A 19,677-nucleotide genomic window follows, 5' to 3' on the forward strand; every position below is an offset into this window, starting at 1 on the left:
AATCATAAAGGGAGAGCCTTGGCTAATCTTAAAGCCAATATTTTAGCCAAAAGTTTTCCATCCACATTAATTAAAGAAATAGGCCTGTAATTTGAAACCAACATGGAATCTCTATTTGGCTTTGGCAAAACTATGGTCAAAGATTCCGCCATAGTACCTGAAATACAACCTCTATTTAGTTGTAATTGATATAATTTTAAAAGATTTGGTAAAAGTAAGTTTTGAAATGATTTGGAAAACTCCACTGTGAATCCATCACCACCCGGTGTGGATCCAACTCTGAGGGACTTCAATGCTGTCTGATGCTCTTGTAATGATATAGGAACATCAAGATTCCTCTTTATATGTTCAGGAATTTTTGGTCCCTGAATTAACTTTAAAAATTTTAATCCTTCCACTTCTTTATTAGAATAGAGCTCAGAAGAATATAAGGCTTTATAAAATTTCAAAAATTCTTTCAAAAATATCTCCAATTTGAGAATGAGTATTATCCTTCTCATCTTTAATAGTCACAATTTTAACTTTTCTTTTTTTGCTTTAAGATAATTAGCCAATAATCTTCCCGCTTTATTCGAGTTTCCATAATACAAAGCTTGGTGAGAAAACAAATCTTTCCTAGCATATTGTGAGGAAATCTCATTGTATTTATATTTAGCTTTCAAGAGGGCTTGTAAAGTAGTATATTCCCAATTGGAAGCCAATTGTAATTCTAAGGATCGAATCTTTTGTTCCAGATTAGAAAGTTCTAATTAAGCAATTTCTGCATGTGTGCCATATAAGAAATTATTTGCCCTCTTATTGTAGCTTTAAAAGCATCCCAAGTGATTTCCAATGAGATTTCCTCTGAAGTATTAAATTAAAAATATTCAACCATTTTTTGTTTTATTTCTTCAATAAAGTTTGAATCCGCAAGCAGTGTATTATTGAATCTCCAGACAGGTCTAGAAGTGTCTACTTCATTAAACTGACCTTCAATCCAGATTCCTGCGTGATCTGTCAGAAGAATCGGATCTATACTAGCTTTTATAACTTGAGGTGTTAAGTTATCTGAAACAAAGAAATAATCAATTCTAGAAAATGATTTGTGAACTTGGGAGCAAAATGAAAATTCCTGAGCATTATAATGAAACAATCTCCAAATGTCTTTCAAACCACGCGATCTTACCAAATTATCTAAACCTAGAGATTTTAATTATTTACTAGGCTGCTTATCTAACAAAGGATCCATAACAGCATTGAAGTCACCAGCTACAATTAGATTAGATGAAGCCAGAGACAGAATCAAATGTTGGAGTTTCTTAAAAATCACCCTGATTATTATTAGGGGCGTACACATTCATAAGCTTCAGGGTATCTTTTCCTGAAGTCATATAACTAACCCCTTCTTCTACAAAGCCAAGATAGCAGCTGCCACGTGGTAACGGCCCCGAAGCCCATAGAGATTTAAAGGGTTTGTAGAAGAGAGAGTAAGTTTAGGTCAGCCCACGTCCCGCCCAAATCCTACCCTCACCACTCCTCCTAAAAAGCCCCTTTTAGTTCTGGTCGTACAGCAGCACTGACAAGGCCCAAGTTGTTTTTAGGTACATCTAAAACCCGTTTCAGTTATCGGCACTTGGACTTGTCTTTTAGATCGTCCAAGTACCGATTTAGGCGGGTTTTTAGACGTATTTATTTTTTGATTATGAGCCCCCTAAATAATATCTTTACTATTTATTTATAAAATTTTTAACTTACAGATTAATTGTTTTGATTCTCTCCAATTCTTTTTCCAATTCTTCCAATTCTTCTTCCAATTTTAGTAAAAGCTCATAATTTTTGTTTATATTTGTTATAATTTCTTCAAGTCTATCAAAATAAAAAGATATCTGAATAATGTATACATTCATACTTTTTTCTAACTAATACCCATTAGTTATATTTATTAGAATTATTTGGGTCAATATTCAAAGTGATTTAACTGAACAGAAACACCGCCTGGATGGATTAAAGGCTCATTGTCAAAGCACGTAGACACATAGGGGGAAATTCTATAACCAGCGTCTAAATTTAGGTGTCGGTAGGCACCCTGCCAATAGTCAGAAAAGGCAGGGTTGAAGCGTCTACCGATGCCTAAATAAAAGATGGCTGAAATGGCCACTAGAATCAGTTAGAAAGCTGCTTTAGGCCGTGGAACGCCAAAGTAGGTAAGGCCACCCCCCGAAGTGGTGTTAGGTGATCTAAAGTGGCTACCCAGCTGTGAATCACATCAAGATAGGTGGCTGAAATGTAGGCCTGGGAAATCTTGGTCTACATTTCAGCTGCCTATCTTTGTTTAGACCGCAGCAGCTGATCACAACAAGGAAAATTCTCCCCTCTCCTATCAGCTGAGCATCAGGGATTTCCCAAAGCCACGATTCTGTAACCGGCACCCAAGTACTGGGCACCAGTTACAGAACTGCGACTTTGGGGAGTCCCTGCCACTCAGCTGATGGGGGAGGGAGGAATCACCCTGCCACAATTGTCAGAGAGCGGCCGAGCCAGGGAACTCCCAAACCCCACCTTAAAACAGCCAGCAGGAAAGATGCCCAATCCCTCCTGCCGGCACCCCCCTTCACCCTCCCCGCCAACATTCATTGGCGGGAACTGTGAAAAAACCATAGAACGATGTGAGTGGCAGCCCCCTGGTTGGGATATTATAATAAGGTCAAGAACCCACACTACATGTAAATCCCATAATGTAGTTTACATCATTGTGTGCCCCTGCAGCCTGATTTATGTAGACAGAACAAGTAGTGCAATAAATATCAGACTCAATGAGCACAAATCCAGGATAACCAATGGGGTGATTCAAGCCCCATTGGTTCAGCACTGGCAGAAAAAATGCCACACAGTAGACATCCAGTGGAGAGTGATCGCGCATATAAAAGAGGGGTGGGCGGGAGGTCATTATGATTGCAAATTAAACTTTAGTGAACAGAATTGGATTTTTACCTTAAACACGGTGGAACCATCAGGTTTAAATCAGGAAATAGAATGGATGTCATTAGTGTGACTCCTGATTCGCTGCCTTCCGAAACCGACGTAAGCCCAGAGGGAGGTTTAAATTTAGTAAAAAAGAACACCGCGGCCATCTTGTTCTAGAGAAATTACAAGTTTGGGATGGTGCAATAAGCTACAAGGGGGTAAATATCTATTTTTAAGCTGTTATATGGTCTTTTACCCAATGCTAAAAATAAAATTAACAGTGTTTAATAATATGGTATATTTTAAGAGCTGATAGAAATTGATTTTATGTTGCAGGGGACTCTTCTTGATACAGCCTTTCGGCGAAACATGTTGAAGCAACAGATCCCTTCCTGATGCGAGCAACTTTAAAGAAAAGATAAGTTTAAACTTATATATACAAAACGATAAAATTTTAAAATTATTGAAAAATTTAAATGAGCACAAAACACTTTAAAATTACAAAAACATAACTAAGTGGGTCTGATAATGATGCCAGTGCCAAAAAGTATTTTAGTTATTGAAAACACTTGACTATTACTGGCACTTCTGAAGACCCTGAAGAATTGAATGGTGAAGTCTGATAAAAAATATGGAATAAAACTGCCTTGACAATATGTCTATGACTGCTCTAGCCCTTGTGTCCTGCCTTCCCCTTCTTCCCAGTGCCTACCTCCTACAGTTAACTGAATGGCAGCAACCCAATTCAGGGCTGCTGACTGGCTCATATCATCTCCTCTGGCATCGCAAACAAGTTTACAGTGTTGATCCTGCTTATTATGCTGACACAGACACTATGGGGCAGTTGGCAGCTCTAGGACAGGCTCTCATCACTCCCCTTCTAAATCCTTTGTAATTAGGTATGTGTTTGCAGCCACTGGAGGAAGACTGTGTGCATCTTAGAGGGAACATTGCTGTTATTTGGGCTTTCTAAGCTGAACTACTGTGTTATTTCACCACAAAGTTCAAATATATTTCACTGTTCAAAAAAATGTACAGTTTAAGTTAGCTATAAGAAACATACTGAGTTGTAGCATTTAGCTTTACTTCAACCTTTTTCTCTTCTTCATCCCGCACTGACTGATAAATTTCATTTAGAGATGTATTTTTGTTTGTAAGATTTTTATTTATATTTTCAACTTCTGTCAATTCATCTGTAATCTAGAAGTAAAACCAATTACAACAGGATATTGATATACCTTAATATTCTTTCCAAAGATTATATATGCATAAATAATTACAGGACTTTTATTAAGGTGTGTTAACCTCTAGTGTGCATGTAACACATGAAAAACAAGCTTTCAAAAAAAGCATTAAAGCATTTTGGGGTATTTTGTCTGTTAACTATGCACATGTTAACTAATTTTTTCCAAAATAATTTTTTAGAAGGGGCAATGTCATGGGCAGAGAATTGGCATAGAAGTGTTAACCAACTAGTGTGTTCATACTAGAATGCTAACTAGCTAACAGAGTTAACACAGGAACACAGTGCTTCCTCATCAGGAGGTGGTATGTGCTCCCACATTAATTTTTTTGCAAGTCTTCCAAGCTAGTGGAAAAATTAGGGCAAAGACATACAAAAAGAAAGAAGTCCTATTTTTTTTTATTCTTACATTTAGGGCTCCTTTTACTAAACTGCGTTAGGGCATTATCACGCGGAATAGCATGCATTAAATTGCCCTGCACGCTAGACGCTAACGCCAGCATTCAGCTGGCGTTAGTTCTAGCCGCGTAGCGTGGGTTTAGCGTGCGCTTAAAAAGCTAACGCAGCTTAGTAAAAGGAGCCCTTATTTTTATTATTGCTTACCTGTTTATTTCTCCTTCCTTTAATTCCAATTTAATATTGTCAGCTTTTTTTTTCTCTCTCTCTCTCTCTCTCTCTTTTGTTCAAAAGTTTTCATTATTACTTTCCAGACACCTTAGCACAGATTGTGATTCCTATCTAGGACAGATAGGGAGTTTTTGGGTGCCATATTCCCTTAGAGGGGCATAATCAAAAAAAGCGTCTAAGTCCCCTTTTAGCCTAAGTCTTTAAACGTTCAACGCAGAATCAGGGAAAGTGTCCATAACCAAACCAAACGTCCTTGTTTTGATTATGGCCTTCCTCTAACTAAACGCCCAAACACCACTACGTCTAAAAGTACACCCACACCACGTCTACACTTTTCAGCCATAATGAAACAAAAAAACGCTTAAGCCCCAAACGTCCAACAGAAGGGCTTTTAGGCGAAGGAGGAGCCAGTCCTTCGCCTAAAAGCTGGATTCTGTAACTGGTGCCTGTCAAAAACAACACCGGTTACAGAATCCCCCCCACAACCATCCAGGCAGGAGGGTGCCCAAGCCCTCCTGCCATGTCAAACCGCGACACCCCCCCTCCCGACAACATCGGGGCAAGAGGGAGCTTAAGCCCTTTTACCCCAGCCAACCGCGGCACCCCCGACGATATCGGGGCAAGAGGGAGCCCAAGCCCTCTTGCTCCACCGATTAACATCGGGCCAGGAGAGAGCCCAAGCTCTCCTGGCTCCAGCGACCACCCCTCCCCCCTGCGACTGGCTTGGGTCAGGAGGGAGCCCAAGCTCTCCTGGCCCTGGCGCCCCCCCCCCCCCCCCCCGTGACTTGTTCGGGCTAGGAGGGAGCCCAAACCCTCCTGGCACTGGCGACCCTCCCGCCGCTACATGAATGGGCCAGGAGGGAGCCCAAACCCTCCTGGCCCCGGCGACCCACTAACATAGTAACATAGTAGATGACGGCAGATAAAGACCCGAATGGTCCATCCAGTCTGCCCAACCTGATTCAAATTAAATTTTTTTTTTTTTTTTTTTTTAATTTTTTCTTCTTAGCTATTTCTGGGCAAGAATCCAAAGCTTTACCCGGTACTGTGCTTGAGTTCCAACTGCTGAAATCTCTGTTAAGACTTACTCCAGCCCATCTACACCCTCCCAGCCATTGAAGCCCTCCCCTGCCCATCCTCCACCAAACGGCCATACACAGACACAGACCGTGCAAGTCTGCCCAGTACTGGCCTAGTTCAATATTTAATATTATTTTCTGATTCTAAATCTTCTGTGTTCATCCCACTCTTCTTTGAACTCAGTCACAGTTTTACTCTCCACCACCTCTCTCGGGAGCGCATTCCAGGCATCCACTACCCTCTCCGTAAAGTAGAATTTCCTAACATTGCCCCTGAATCTACCATCCCTCAACCTCAAATTATGTCCTCTGGTTTTACCATTTTCCTTTCTCTGGAAAAGATTTTGTTCTACATTAATACCCTTCAAGTATTTGAACGTCTGAATCATATCTCCCCTGTCTCTCCTTTCCTCTAGGGTATACATATTCAGGGCTTCCAGTCTCTCCTCATACGTCTTCTGGCGCAAGCCTCCTATCATTTTCGTCGCCCTCCTCTGGACCGCCTCAATTCTTCTTACGTCTTTCGCCAGATACGGTCTCCAAAACTGAACACAATACTCCAGGTGGGGCCTCACCAATGACCTGTACAGGGGCATCAACACCTTCTTCCTTCTACTGACTACGCCTCTCTTTATACAGCCCAGCATCCTTCTGGCAGCAGCCACTGCCTTGTCACACTGTTTTTTCGCCTTTAGATCTTCCGACACTACAACCCCAAGGTCCCTCTCCCCGTCCGTGCATATCAGCTTCTCTGCTCCCAGCATATATGGTTCCTTCCTATTATTAATCCCCAAATGCATTACTCTGCATTTCTTTGCATTGAATTTTAGTTGCCAGGCATTAGACCATTCCTCTAACTTTTGCAGATACTTTTTCATATTTTCCACTCCCTCTTCGGTGTCTACTCTGTTACAAATCTTGGTATCATCTGCAAAAAGGCACACTGTTCCTTCTAACCATTCAGCAATGTCACTCACAAACATATTGAATAGGATTGGCCCCAGCACCGAACCCTGAGGGACTCCACTAGTCACCTTTTCTTCCTTCGAGCAACTTCCATTAACCACCACCCTCTGGCGTCTGTCCGACAGCCAGTTTCTGACCCAGTTCACCACTTTGGGTCCTAACTTCAGCCCTTCAAGTTTGTTCAACAGCCTCCTATGAGGAACTGTATCAAAGGCTTTGCTGAAATCCAAGTAAATTACATCTAGCATATGTCCTCGATCCAGCTCTCTGGTCACCCAATCAAAAAATTCAATCAGGTTCGTTTGGCACGATCTACCTCCACCCCCCACTAAAATACGGGCAGGAGTGATCCCAGGCCCTCCTGTCCTCGACGGAACCCCCTCCCCCCAACGATCGCCCCCCCCAGAAACCCCGATCGCCCCCCCGCCGACCCGCAACCCCTCGGCCGACCCCCCCACCCCCACCCCCACCCCCCTTCCCCGTACCTTTTTTTAAGTTGGCCGGACAGACGGGAACCAAACCCACCTGTCCGGCAGGCAGCCACCGGCAGAATGGGGCCGGATTGGCCCAGCCGTCCCAAAGGCCCGCCCACAGGTGGGGCCTAAGGCGCCTGGGCCAATCATAATAGGCCCGGTTTGGGCCCATGTGCCTCAGGCCCCGCCCCCAGGAGGGCCTAAGGCTCCCGGGCCTATTCTGATTGGCCCAGGCGCCTTAGGCCCCACCTGTGGGCGGGCCTTTGGGATGGCTGGGCCAATCCGGCCTCATTCTGCTGGTGGCTGTCTGCCGGACAGGTGGGTTTGGCTCCCGTCTGTCCGGCCAACTTAAAAAAAGGTACGGGGAACGGGGGTGGGGGTGGGGTGTAGATCGGCGGGGGGGGCGATAGGTGGTTCTGGGGGGAGCGATCGTTGGGGGGAGGGGGGTTCTGTTGAGGGCAGAAGGGCCTGGGATCCCTCCTGCCCATATTCTAGTGGGGGGTGGAGGTAGGGGGACGCCGGGGCCAGGAGGGTTTAGGTTCCCTCCTGGACCATTCATGTAGCGGCGGGGGGGGGGGGTCGCCGGGGCCAGGAGGGCTTGGGCTCCCTCCTGGCCCAAGCCAGTTGCGGGGGGGTGGGGTGGTCGCCGGGGCTAGGAGGGCTTGGACTTCCTCCTGGCCCAAGCCAGTCGCAGGGGGGGGGGGAGGGTGGTCGCCGGGGCCAGGAAAGCTTGGGCTCTCTCCTGGCCCGTTGTTAATCGCGAGGTGGGGGGGGTGATGGATCACGGCAGGAGAGATGCCTCATCTCCCCTACCGCGATGCCATCACTCCTCTACCGGAACTGCCGCGACCCGCGGCTGGAGAGATAGGGCATCTCTCCTGCCGCGGGTCGCGGCAGTTCTGGTAGAGGAGTGATGGCATCGCAGTAGGGGAGATGAGGTATCTCTCCTGCCGCGATGGTTGCGGTGGGTAGGTTGCCGGGCCGCTGAACTGATGGCGCCAGTGGCCATCAGCTCAGCGGCCCCTTTTTCGCCACTTAGACCTGGTTTGACTACGTCTAAGTCAAAAAGTTCTAAGTGCCGACTAAGCAACCTGTAAATGTTTTAGTTATACCTGTTGTACACCTAGGTGTAGGTTGGCCCACCTCCCGCCCACTGCCCGCCCTTTCCCCTCCTCTAAACACACCTCTTTTCTCTCTGTGCGTTTAGTGGCAGGGGAAAGGCTTCTAAGCTGTTTTTAGATATGTCTAAAAACCAGCTTTGGTTATGGGTACTTGGACGATCAGGCTTTTTGATCGTCCAAGTAGCCATTTAGGACACTTTATAGACGTTTGTTTGTTTTTATTATTACCCCCTTATGGTTTAACCAATCTTAATGTTAACAATTTCTTCATGTTGTATTCTTTGCACCACCATGAACTGAAAGGCATATGCGCAGTATAAAAATAAAAAATTGTTATGTTATTTTAGGGATGCACAGGAAAGTTCCCCATTAGTATGCGCTAAGCCCATTTCTTAACACCTCTTAAGTAAAAGAGCCCCTAAATCCCCCAATGAAGACACACAATTTTCCAAATTACAATCAGGTTAATATTCAAACATGCACTCATCAATAATTTTTAAACATTAGTCACAACATTTAAATATGTTATGTATAACCAGTGCCAATATCTGAAGAAGAGAAAACAAGGTTACTTACTTTTAGCAGGTATTATTTGAACACAGCTGGCAGATACTTTCACATGGGTTCTCGCAACCATTCGGAGGGCGGTGCTGGCCCAAGCGAGCGGAAAGCTCACGCCTGCCAGCTGACATACTACTGGGCCACCAGGCAATGGAAGACATTTAAGGATGTGTGGGACAGGATGGGAAGAGGCGGCGCGGGCCCAGTCAGGCGGGCGGAAGGCTCCGCCTGACAGCCGATGCACCACTGGACCATCAGGCAATGGGGGAGATTTGAAGAGGGACGGGGGAGTTTTAAAAAGGGACGAGGGTTAAAAAAGGTACTGGGGGTGTTAACAATTTATATCTTTGCTGCATAAGGCGCACTGACATTTCCACCCACTTTAGGGTGGAAAAAAAGTGCGTCTTATGGAGCGAAAGATACGATAGTTTTTAGACCAGAGTTAGAAAAATGCAAGAGATAGTCAAGCACTGATGGTATAGCACATGTGATTGGATCCTAGGAGAGATGACTACACCATGCTGTGATATGAGTCCACTTGAAACAATAGCTTCAATGATAACCGACACTGATGCAGATAGTAGGAAAACATCTAGGCCTTGGGAGGAAGATACCATGCTGTTAATGCTAACAATTGTAGACTGGGATGGAGAAGAGATACCTTATTCTGTGGAAAGATCTGAAGTGTGATGGGTTTACTGTTATCAAATTCCAGAAGGAGGGGAAACCACAGTTGAAGTGGTCACTGAAGCACTATAAGAATCATGGTGGCTTGTTCTTGGTGAAGCTTGAGTAGAATTCTCCCGATTAGAGGTATTGGAGAAAAGCAAAAAGAAATCTGCTCTGCCAGTCTAGGAGAAAGACATCCAACTCCAGCTGGTCGGCAATATAATATCTGGAACAGTCGAGTGGAAGTTTGTGGTTCTGTGGAGAAGCAAAGAGATCTACCTCTGGAGTCCCCTAATCCTTGAATATTTGATGCACTACTGTCAACTGACCACTTGTGAGGTTGTAGAAGTCTGCTAAAATATTCTGACCTCCTACGAGGTAGATTGCTTTTAGGAATATGTAGTGGAGAATTTCCCAGGACCAGATTTGCATCACTTCTTGGCAAAGTAGGTGAGACTATGTTTATCGCTGTTTGTTTATGTAGTATATGGCTACTTGATTATCTATTCAAATGAGTCTACTTGATTGAGAAGGTGATCTTGGAATGTGTATAGAGCACTGCATGAAGCTTGAGAATGTCAATGTGGAGATTTTTGTCATGAGGACTCCAGATTCTTTGGGTATGAAATCCTTTGAGAGGCTCCCGAGCCGACCATGGAAACATCCGTTGTTAACATTTTCTGATGCAGTGGAATCTGGAATGGGAGACCTTTGGAAAGAATGGCCAGTAATAACCGCCATTGAAGGGAATGTCAGAGTTCCGATATCACTCGTAAGCATTGGGATAGTAGTACCGTGACTTGAAACCATTGGTTGAAAGTATCCACTGGGATTCTCCAAGATGTAGACAGGCAAATAAGTTATATGGATGCCATGTGACCAAGAAGATGCACTGAAGGCTGGATACCTTCTGGCAGATTTGGATTAGAGCCTGTAGCCTTTGTTGTGGTAGAAAGACACGAGCTTGAGTGTGTCCACAAGTGCTCTGATTAACTCTAGAGTTTGCATGGGCTGGAGATGGGATTTCTCATGATTTATTTGAAATCTGAGAAGTTCTTGTAGATGTACTGTTAATTTCAAGGCATGTTGAGCTTGATGAGGTGTTGAGGCTTTGATCAAACAGTCTAAATAAGTGAACACATGAAAGCCATATGAACAAAGGATTAACTTTAGAATATAAGAATAGCCTTATTGGGTCAGACCAATGGTCCATCAAGCCCAGAAGCCCATTCTCATGGTTGCCAATCCAGGTCACTAGTACCTGGCCAAAACCCAAGGAGTAGCAATATTCCATTCTACCGATACAGGGCAAGCAGTGGCTTCCCCCATGTCGTGTAGCTATCACCACTAAACATTCCGTGAATACCCTGGGTGCTGATGCAAGTTCAAATGGTAGGACTTTATACTGGTAATGATGTGCTCCCACTTGAAAACAAAGATATTTCCTGTGGGCTGGGAGGATGAGAACGTAAGTTTAGGCTTCTTTTAGGTCTAGAGAGCAGAGCCAGTGGTTTATGTTTATTAGTACGTATACACCACCCTTCACAATAACAGCAGGGAGGTTTACAATTTTAAACTGAAAGAAAAGGAACTCCATTAACAAAAGAAAAGATAAACCCCCCAAAACATGATTAAACAAATATACCCCTCCATTAAAAAATATAAAACCTACAAAGCTGAAGTCTGGAACCCTCCTTAAGTTCCAATCCAAAAGATCTTATTGCAGTAAGTAATGATAAGTTTTCGAAAGGCCTCTAAATTTAGTGTAAGAAAGTTCAGTTCACAGATCTATAGGAAGAGAGTTTCATAAATATGGCGCAGAAGCAAACCCCCCCCCCCCAGAAATCTGTGTTGAAGTTAACCTTGCTAAGTGTGGTGATGGTAGGGACAACTGCTGAGAGCTAGAAGAATGTAGGGTTCTAATTGGTTTATATGGTACCAGAATCTTTGATAAATAAATAATCAGATGTACCTAAATGTAAAGGTTTAAATGTAAAGGTTAATGTTTTGCGCATCAGTCGAAATTTTATAAGCAACCAATGGTGCTCCTTCAAAAATGAAGTCACGTGGTTATATCTGCAAACATTATTTAGAACCTTAATGGCTGTATTTTGTACTGTTTGTAAATTGTTTGAGAGCAACTTTTGGAAGACCATAATAAATTATATTGCAATAGTCTATTTTAGAAATTACTAAAGCACGAATTAAAGAGTCATAACTTGATTTATCAATATAAGGAAGAATGGCTCGGATCTGACGAAGCGACGAAAAACAAGATCTAGTCACAGAAAATAATTGTTTACTGAATGATAACACATTGAGATGCACACCCAAATACTTCATGGTGTCAGATAATGTGATGGGATTACCTCATAAATATGGAGCGATAGGAGAGCTCAAAGTACCTGTGATCCAGATTCCAGTGGTTTGAGGGTTTAAGACAAACTATTCTTTAGTGCCCATTGTCAATCATGTCCAAGCATGCTTGTAATGGTGTCAAGTCAGAAATGTTTTGTTTTTGTGGAAAACACAGTAGAGTATCATCAGCATAAAAATAACTCTTGATTTGAAACTCTTGAATCCTAGATGCCAAGAACAGCAAAAGGGTTCTCAAAGAGACCATTCAGAATTTCTCTTTCACTAAATATCTGTTGAGAGCACAGAGGTCTAGAATTGGACATAAACCTCTGATCTTCTTCTGTATGAGGAAATACTTTGAGCAGAACCCTCAACCCCTCTCCTGAAGATAAACTAGTCTTAGGGCATTGAGCTGGAGGAGGGTTGATAGCTCTTGAAGGAAGGTCTTCTGCTGGAAGCTGAAGAGAGACTCTTTTGGAGGATGATTCAGAGGTATTTATTGTAATCAAAGGGCATAGCCCTGACTCACCACCTGAAGAACCCAACAATCAGAGTTATTATGGACCATCTATTATAATAGTGGGTAAGTTGACCTCTGGTGGGTAGAGTTTGAGGTGGAGGTTGAAGAATACTGGCTTTGGTCTCTAGAATGGAGTCCAGAGGACTACTGTTTTTTTTGCTTGGGTTTGAGCGGGAGTTTTTTTGATGCTTTTGTTGTCTGGGCCGCTTTTGAGTAGATGGATGAGTGGATGAGTAGATGGATATTTTACCGCTGCTGCCGATTTGGTGAAGCAGCAGTGATGGTGGGTGACACTGGCTGGAACCGTGAAGGAGAGAGGGGGCAGATGCTGGCTGAAAGCAGGGAGGAGAAGGAAAAGCTGGATGGAATGGGAGGAATAGGATAGAGTTAGTGATAGAATAAAAGGATGTGAAATAGGAGAGCCAAGGTAAGTGAAAGAGGTGGCAAGCTATAGGTAAACACAGTAAAAAGAAGGAAATTGAGGATTGGATAGTAAGAAAAAATTAAGGTGTCCTTTTACTAAGGCGTGCTAATTGATTTAACGTGCACTAAATGCTAAAGGCACCCATTATATTCTATGGGCGCCTTAGCATGGGCTAATCTCTTGTGCGCACTAAATCGATTAGCACACCTTAGTAAAAAGACCCCTAAATCTGGACAGAGGCAGAAAATAAATTGAAGAAAACTGAAAACAAAAGGAGGAGAGAAAATTGACAAATAGACACGATGGGTTATTAAATGAGAGTACCCAAGAAAGGGACTTGGGGGTAATGGTGGACACGACAATGAAGCCGATGGCACAGTGTGCAGCGGCCGCTAAGAGAGCGAATAGAATGCTAGGTATAATCAAGAAAGGTATTACTACCAGAACGATAGAAGTTATCCTGCCGTTGTATTGGGCGATGGTGCGTCCGCATCTGGAGTACTGCGTCCAATATTGGTCGCCGAACCTTAAGAAGGATATGGCGTTACTTGAGAGGGTTCAGAGGAGAGCGACACGTCTAATAAAAGGGATGGAAAACCTTTCATACGCTGAGAGATTGGAGAAACTGGGACTCTTTTCCCTGGAGAAGAGGAGACTTAGAGGGGATATGATAGAGACTTACAAGATCATGAAGGGCATAAAGAGAGTAGAGAGGGACAGGTTCTTCAAACTTTCAAAAAATAAAAGAACAAGAGGGCATTCGGAAAAGTTGAAAGGGGACAGATTCAAAACAAATACTAGGAAGTTCTTCTTTACCCAACGTGTGGTGGACACCTGGAATGCACTTCCAGAGGGCGTAATAGGGCAAAGTACGGTACTGGGGTTCAAGAAAGGATTGGACAATTTCCTGCTGGAAAAGGGAATAGAGGGGTATAGATAGAGGATTACTGCACAGGTCCTGGACCTGTTGGGCCGCCGCGTGAGCGGACTGCTGGGCACGATAGACCTCAGGTCTGACCCAGCGGAGGCATTTCTTATGTTCTTATGACATGAAATCCTGGCAAGATAAGGAAAGCAGAAACCAGAGATTCACACCAACACAACTGAAAAAAAGCAAATAGCCAGACAACAAAGGTAGAAAGGAGATTCACACCAAAACAACTGAAAAAAAAGCAAATAGCCAGACAACAAAGGTAGAAAGGAGATTCACACCAAAATAACTGAAAAAAAAGCAAATAGCCAGACAACAAAGGTAGAAAGGAGATTCACACCAAAATAACTGAAAAAAAAGCAAATAGCCAGACAACAAAGGTAGAAAGGAGATTCACACCAACACAACTGAAAAAAAGCAAATAGCCAGCCAACAAAGGTAGAAAGGAGATTCACAAAGAATGTGCATGAGTTAAACTTGCACACGTTAGATACTCACATACAATTTTTTTAATGCATATTCATTGTAGCTATCCTGAAAACTCCTGTACAAAACCAGCCATACTTCTTACCTCAGTTATTTTTTCCTCTTGAATCATTTTGAGGTTGTTAAAATTTTCCTCTAAGACTACTAATTGAAATTCAAGATCTTGCCTAAAACAAAAAATGTACATAGATTCATGTAAGATACACAGTTATGACTGACTAAAACAGTGCAGTTAATTTTTATGACCACTTATTTATTTTTATTACCTCCCCCCCTTTCACTAAGCTGTGATAGAGATTTCTACCGCAGCCCAGTATGAGCATCGGAGCAGCCCTGGAGCTATGGTAGAAACCTCTACCGCAGCTTAGTATAAAGGAGGGGGGGGGTCCTTTCTTTTTAAAAATCTTACATCCTACCCACCTATAAATCTGAGTGGCTAAAAAAAACATACATAATCCAATATCCTAATATATAAAACAATCATAGAGAACACATAAAGCAAAATTCTAAAAATAGATAATCAGCAACATAAAATAAACATAAAAATAAAATAAAACCATCAGTTGGAGTACAAAGCATCATTCAGTATAACCAATTTTTATCCAACAGAAAAACTTGCTGAAAAAGATATGCTTTTTTTATGACTAAAGAGTAAAAATGGCAATGAGCATAATTGTAAAGGTTGAACAGGGTAGTTTACCAAACTTTGCCCTTAGTTGCCCGGGAATAATCACAATTACACATATATTACCAGTCCAACATTGTTTATTAACATCAATACCAAATTCTCACATCAGAAGGCATATGTGTTGTAAGGTTTGTTAGTGGCCCTCACAATATATGGTTGGTGGGGTCACTTGAGAGGTGCCCTTACAAACGCCAGGTCCCAGGTTCAGTTCCCTCACAGATAATTCACCAGGAAATAGAATCAAAGAGGCACAGCCAGAGGTGATTGCATAAAGAATATATTATAGAAATAGGCTTACAGAAAAGTAGTATTCATAGGCATTACCATTAAGCATTACAATTAATTAGAGAGCAAAGCAGTTTCCTTGCCTTACATAGTTCAGAGACAGAGAGTTTAAAGTTCTAGGGAGAGCCAGAGAAAGAGAGAGAGAGAAAGGGGGATGGGGTGATAGTCTAAGTTTCGGGTTCCAGAGATCGGCCAGAGAGAGAGAGAAAGAAAGAAAGAACAAGAGAGCCAAGAGCCAAGAGCCAAGAGATAGATAGATAGATTGATAGATTTTTGTGTGTTGCAGAGAGAAGGCTTTTATAGCTTGGAATCTTATTCTGAATATAGAAAACTATTGAGCTTCAATAGAAGTTAAATCTCCCTCTTCTTAGTAAACTTGTGCTAGACAGCCGAAGAATAGGCTATAGTCATATATGTATTTCCAGTCTGTCTCTGACAATAGTTTCTGATTAACTTTAGTTATCTGTGCACCTGGACCCATTGTCCTAAGCACTCTCTTAATCAGACATTAACACATTAACACCTTTTAGCTAATCATGATTCAATCAGGGCTACTTAAAACATATCAATCAGGGCTACTTAAAACAGTCTCCCTGCCCTCAGGGTCTATCTGCATTCACATGCCAGAGTCAGATTGATATAATTTCCCATAGGCCTTCGCTGACATAAGTTATGCCAACTGAAAATGCTGAATGCTAGCGATAGCTATGCTGATATCTCCCATACTTTTTTTTTTTAAATTAAAATTTTTATTCTTTGAAATGAGGGCAAGCTTGTGGTACCCTTCTATAAACAGCCAGTCTGCATTTCGTAGATGCCTCCAACAGCACGTCCCCTGTCCTGCAGAATCTCCAAGCTATGAAGATAGGTTGTATAGTCCGTAAACAGTTCCCATTATGAGTTCAAACCTCTGTCTTAGGTTGTATAGGCCATCATCTGGGCGGGGGACCCCAGTATGCTTATATCTTACCCGTCGTTGAGCGAATGAATGGTGCATAAGGGATGCAGGAAGCTTTTTCAGGAGGTTCAGATATAAAGGTACCAAGATGTCATGAGAGAGTATGCAAGTATGGGATAATATTATGTCTGACCCTGGTAATGCAATAGGCCATGCCAAATTAAAACCAAATTAGAACCAAATTAGCCAAATTAGCATGTGTCAGAGAAGATACTGGAAATACATGTATAACTGCCTTAAAAGCTAGAAGGAACTTTGTATGATATGCGTTGTAAAAAAATGTACATGTGTTTCACTTTACAGCACATGAAAATCATAATAATACATAGCAAAATTTGTACAATAATTAAGATAATGATAGGGTGAATTAAAACATTAAATACGTGGTTTGCAGTGGGCGAATATCCAAAGAAAAGTTCCCAAAGTGAGACATGAGCATCTCGTAGCAAATTTTCTACAGTTTGTGCAATGTGTCCATTTTCAAAAGTGATAGTATGATTCACTTTTTTGGAGGTTTTCTTAAGTTGTTCAATGTAAGTATGGAGTTCAGTAAAGTTCAGCAGCTTTTGAAATGTCTCATTCCCCATACCAAGAGGTAGTGGATGCACAGGTAGTGGATGAAATAAAGTCTGGAATGTCCATAGAATCATTAGTTACCAGAGGTGTGGAGTAGATTGTCCCATTAATGGTGATGAAGGACAGAGGTGAATGACTACACCAGGTATTGTTCAGTAAATAAGTTGAACTGTACAGCAAAGCGTTCTTAGGAAGGTGACTGTCATGAATCCGGGGATCCAACGAACAGGAAACATTTTGTGGAAAGAATAGGTGAAAACAAAAATGTCCAACTCCAAGGTAGTATAACGTGTGTGAAGAAGTAGAGGAGTAGGAGATCTTTGCGGACAGGGAGCAGGAAGCTGAATTAGTCCAGCAGGAACCGGCAGTCTCTTTAAACTGGTGAGATGCACACTTGGGATGAAATGATGTCTGTGCATAAAGAGTCCAGATATCATTCAGCAGCTGTACTCCAGTGTGATCCAAATAAGAGATAGAAAACAAGAGAGAAACCATGTTGCCTGTACTGAATGCAAGAGAGAGAGAGACCAGGTTGCCTGTACTAAATGTGGCAACATGTAACAATATTAATGCATTTACTTGGTATAGTTATGGCAAAAGAGAGACAATATTCAGGTACTTAAGGTTCTTAATCAGACATTCCAAAAATATATGTTTTTGTGTGCTGCATATAACTATTATGGCACTTCAGAGAGATCATAATTCTGTACTGAATGTATATATAAAAAAAATTATGTCAGAAATGTGTACTGAATCTAATGAGGATCATAGAATAAACACGGTATAAAAAGTGAAACCTTTACTTAAAAATATAACCCCTAACTAAGCTACCATATTTGCCGGCGTATAAGACGACTGGGCGTATAAGACGACCCCCCAACTTTTACAGTTAAAATATAGAGTTTGTTATATACTCGCCATATAAGACTACCCCTTCTTCCGCACACCTTCTGCACAACAAATAAAACTTAAAAGAACATCAGAATTTATTTCAACAATTTTAATTAATTCACTAAAGCTGAATAGAACAATAAACCCATGGGAGCTGCCATGCTATTTGTTTTCTAAACTGTTAACCAAACTGAAACTGTCAATGATAGAAGGAAGATAACACATAGAGGGAGAGAGCAAGTGCCGGGCAAGTCCCTAGCAAGTTTGCTGGCATGACAGTTTCCCTTTAAAAGCCTTCAAAAGCCTCCTGTTCGCCCCCGCAACTTCCTTAAGGGCTAGACTCCACACACGGCCGCATGTGCGAGAGACGTAGTAAAGAGAAAAGGGGTGGGGCCAGAGCCCCGCTGCTTCCCGCTGCGCAGGATGAAGGAGCTGGCACCCTTGTCACACTGATGTCCCGCCATGGCCCCGCTGATGTCCCGGCAGGTTTACTAGTACCGTAAGCACCGTAAGGAGGTAAGGAAGGAGATGTTAGGGCATGTAAAGTAAGGGCATGTAAACAGTACCCGGCGTATAAGACGACCCCCGACTTTGGGGAGGATTTTAAGGTACTGAAAAGTCGTCTTATACGCCGGCAAATACGGTATATTTAGGATATGAAACAATTGGGCTAGTTAAAAAAAAATGGGGAAAAGAGCTCTAGAAATGGCCAATGTTATGTATCCTGGGGTACCCCCTAAACTAAAACAAATAGACAAAAGACAGACCACATGGCACAGACAAAACATAAAACACAAATTTTTAGGCGTGAAACTATTCTTCCATCTGTCAAGTGTTCAGGGCTGAATTTAACTCTGCAAATAAACACATTGTTTTAGAAAAACACAGCAAAGATGAACACCTGAGTGGTACAAATAATGCATATCATAACCATCTCATATTCAGAAAAGGCACAAAGCTAATATCTTCTTTGGAACGTCTCTATCTCTGCAGTGATAAAGAGGAACCTTGGAAAACATTAGAAATATCTTTGTGCCAAAAGTGGTCTGGGATGGCTATGTATATATCCGAACTGCTGCTAAGAAAAAGAAAAAACATTTCAAATTAGCAGCATCCTCAAGGTCACTTAGAGCAAACTTCATCCCTGTTCCATTCCGGCCGACCTTGACCACATGTCTGCCACCTGGGTCCCACTGCACTCGGAGGAGTGGGCACTACGGTGCAGAAGTCAGGTGCAGGCTAGATGTGTCTTCTTTTGTCTGCAGTTGTGTCCTGGCATTCAGAGGCAAGGGGCAAATTCTGAAAATCATTAGTCATGTCTAACACAGAGAAAAATGCACATTTAGGGTTAAATTTCACAGTAATGTCAGAGTAAGAGGCTGCCACTGGTACTACAGGCTTTGAAATCTTAGTTAGGGCCCGAGAGTCGATAGTGAGCCTACTGGAGCTCCCTGATTTAGCAAATGACCAAGCTGGAGAGCCACATGCTAAAGAGATAGGTCCACTCAGACCCCTCTCTTCCATCTTAGGCACCAGTTCTGTTGCTGGAGGAAGTACTAGATGCTGTGTTTGTGGTTCAGGATCTTTGCCCTCAAACAAAATTTCTGTGTACCTTTTCCCACAATCTTGTGCCCAAACTGAAACATCTGCAGCCTCTGAGTGAGTTACACTATGATCATGCTGCTGCACTGGCAGGCAACATTGTGTGGCTAACTGCACAGGAATAACCTCGTGAACCAAAGGTTTAGAAGCATTTAGAATTCCTGTACCCAATGCAAGACCAGCCACTTCAACTATTTCTTTGCCTGTATTCTCACTCATGCTGGCAGTAGTTTCTACAATGTCTTTCATTTGTTCCTTTTGTGGGATAGACACACA

General features: G+C 42.5%; 1 protein-coding gene across 2 annotated transcripts in view; it reads right to left on the reverse strand.

The window, feature by feature from the left end:
* Positions 1-19,677, reverse strand: part of LOC117363772 (myosin-9-like) — a 201,935-nt gene that overhangs the window by 104,280 nt on the left and 77,978 nt on the right. For both annotated transcript variants that reach the window (XM_033952064.1, XM_033952063.1), the window contains exons 8-10: positions 14,487-14,568; positions 4,007-4,143; positions 1,735-1,845 (exon numbers count right to left, since the gene is read on the reverse strand). In XM_033952064.1, the coding sequence (XP_033807955.1) occupies positions 1,735-1,845; positions 4,007-4,143; positions 14,487-14,568 (330 nt within the window). The remainder of the gene's footprint in view (positions 1-1,734; positions 1,846-4,006; positions 4,144-14,486; positions 14,569-19,677) is intronic.

The sequence above is a fragment of the Geotrypetes seraphini genome, chromosome 7, assembly GCF_902459505.1.
Source record: "Geotrypetes seraphini chromosome 7, aGeoSer1.1, whole genome shotgun sequence".
Lineage (NCBI taxonomy): Eukaryota > Metazoa > Chordata > Amphibia > Gymnophiona > Dermophiidae > Geotrypetes > Geotrypetes seraphini.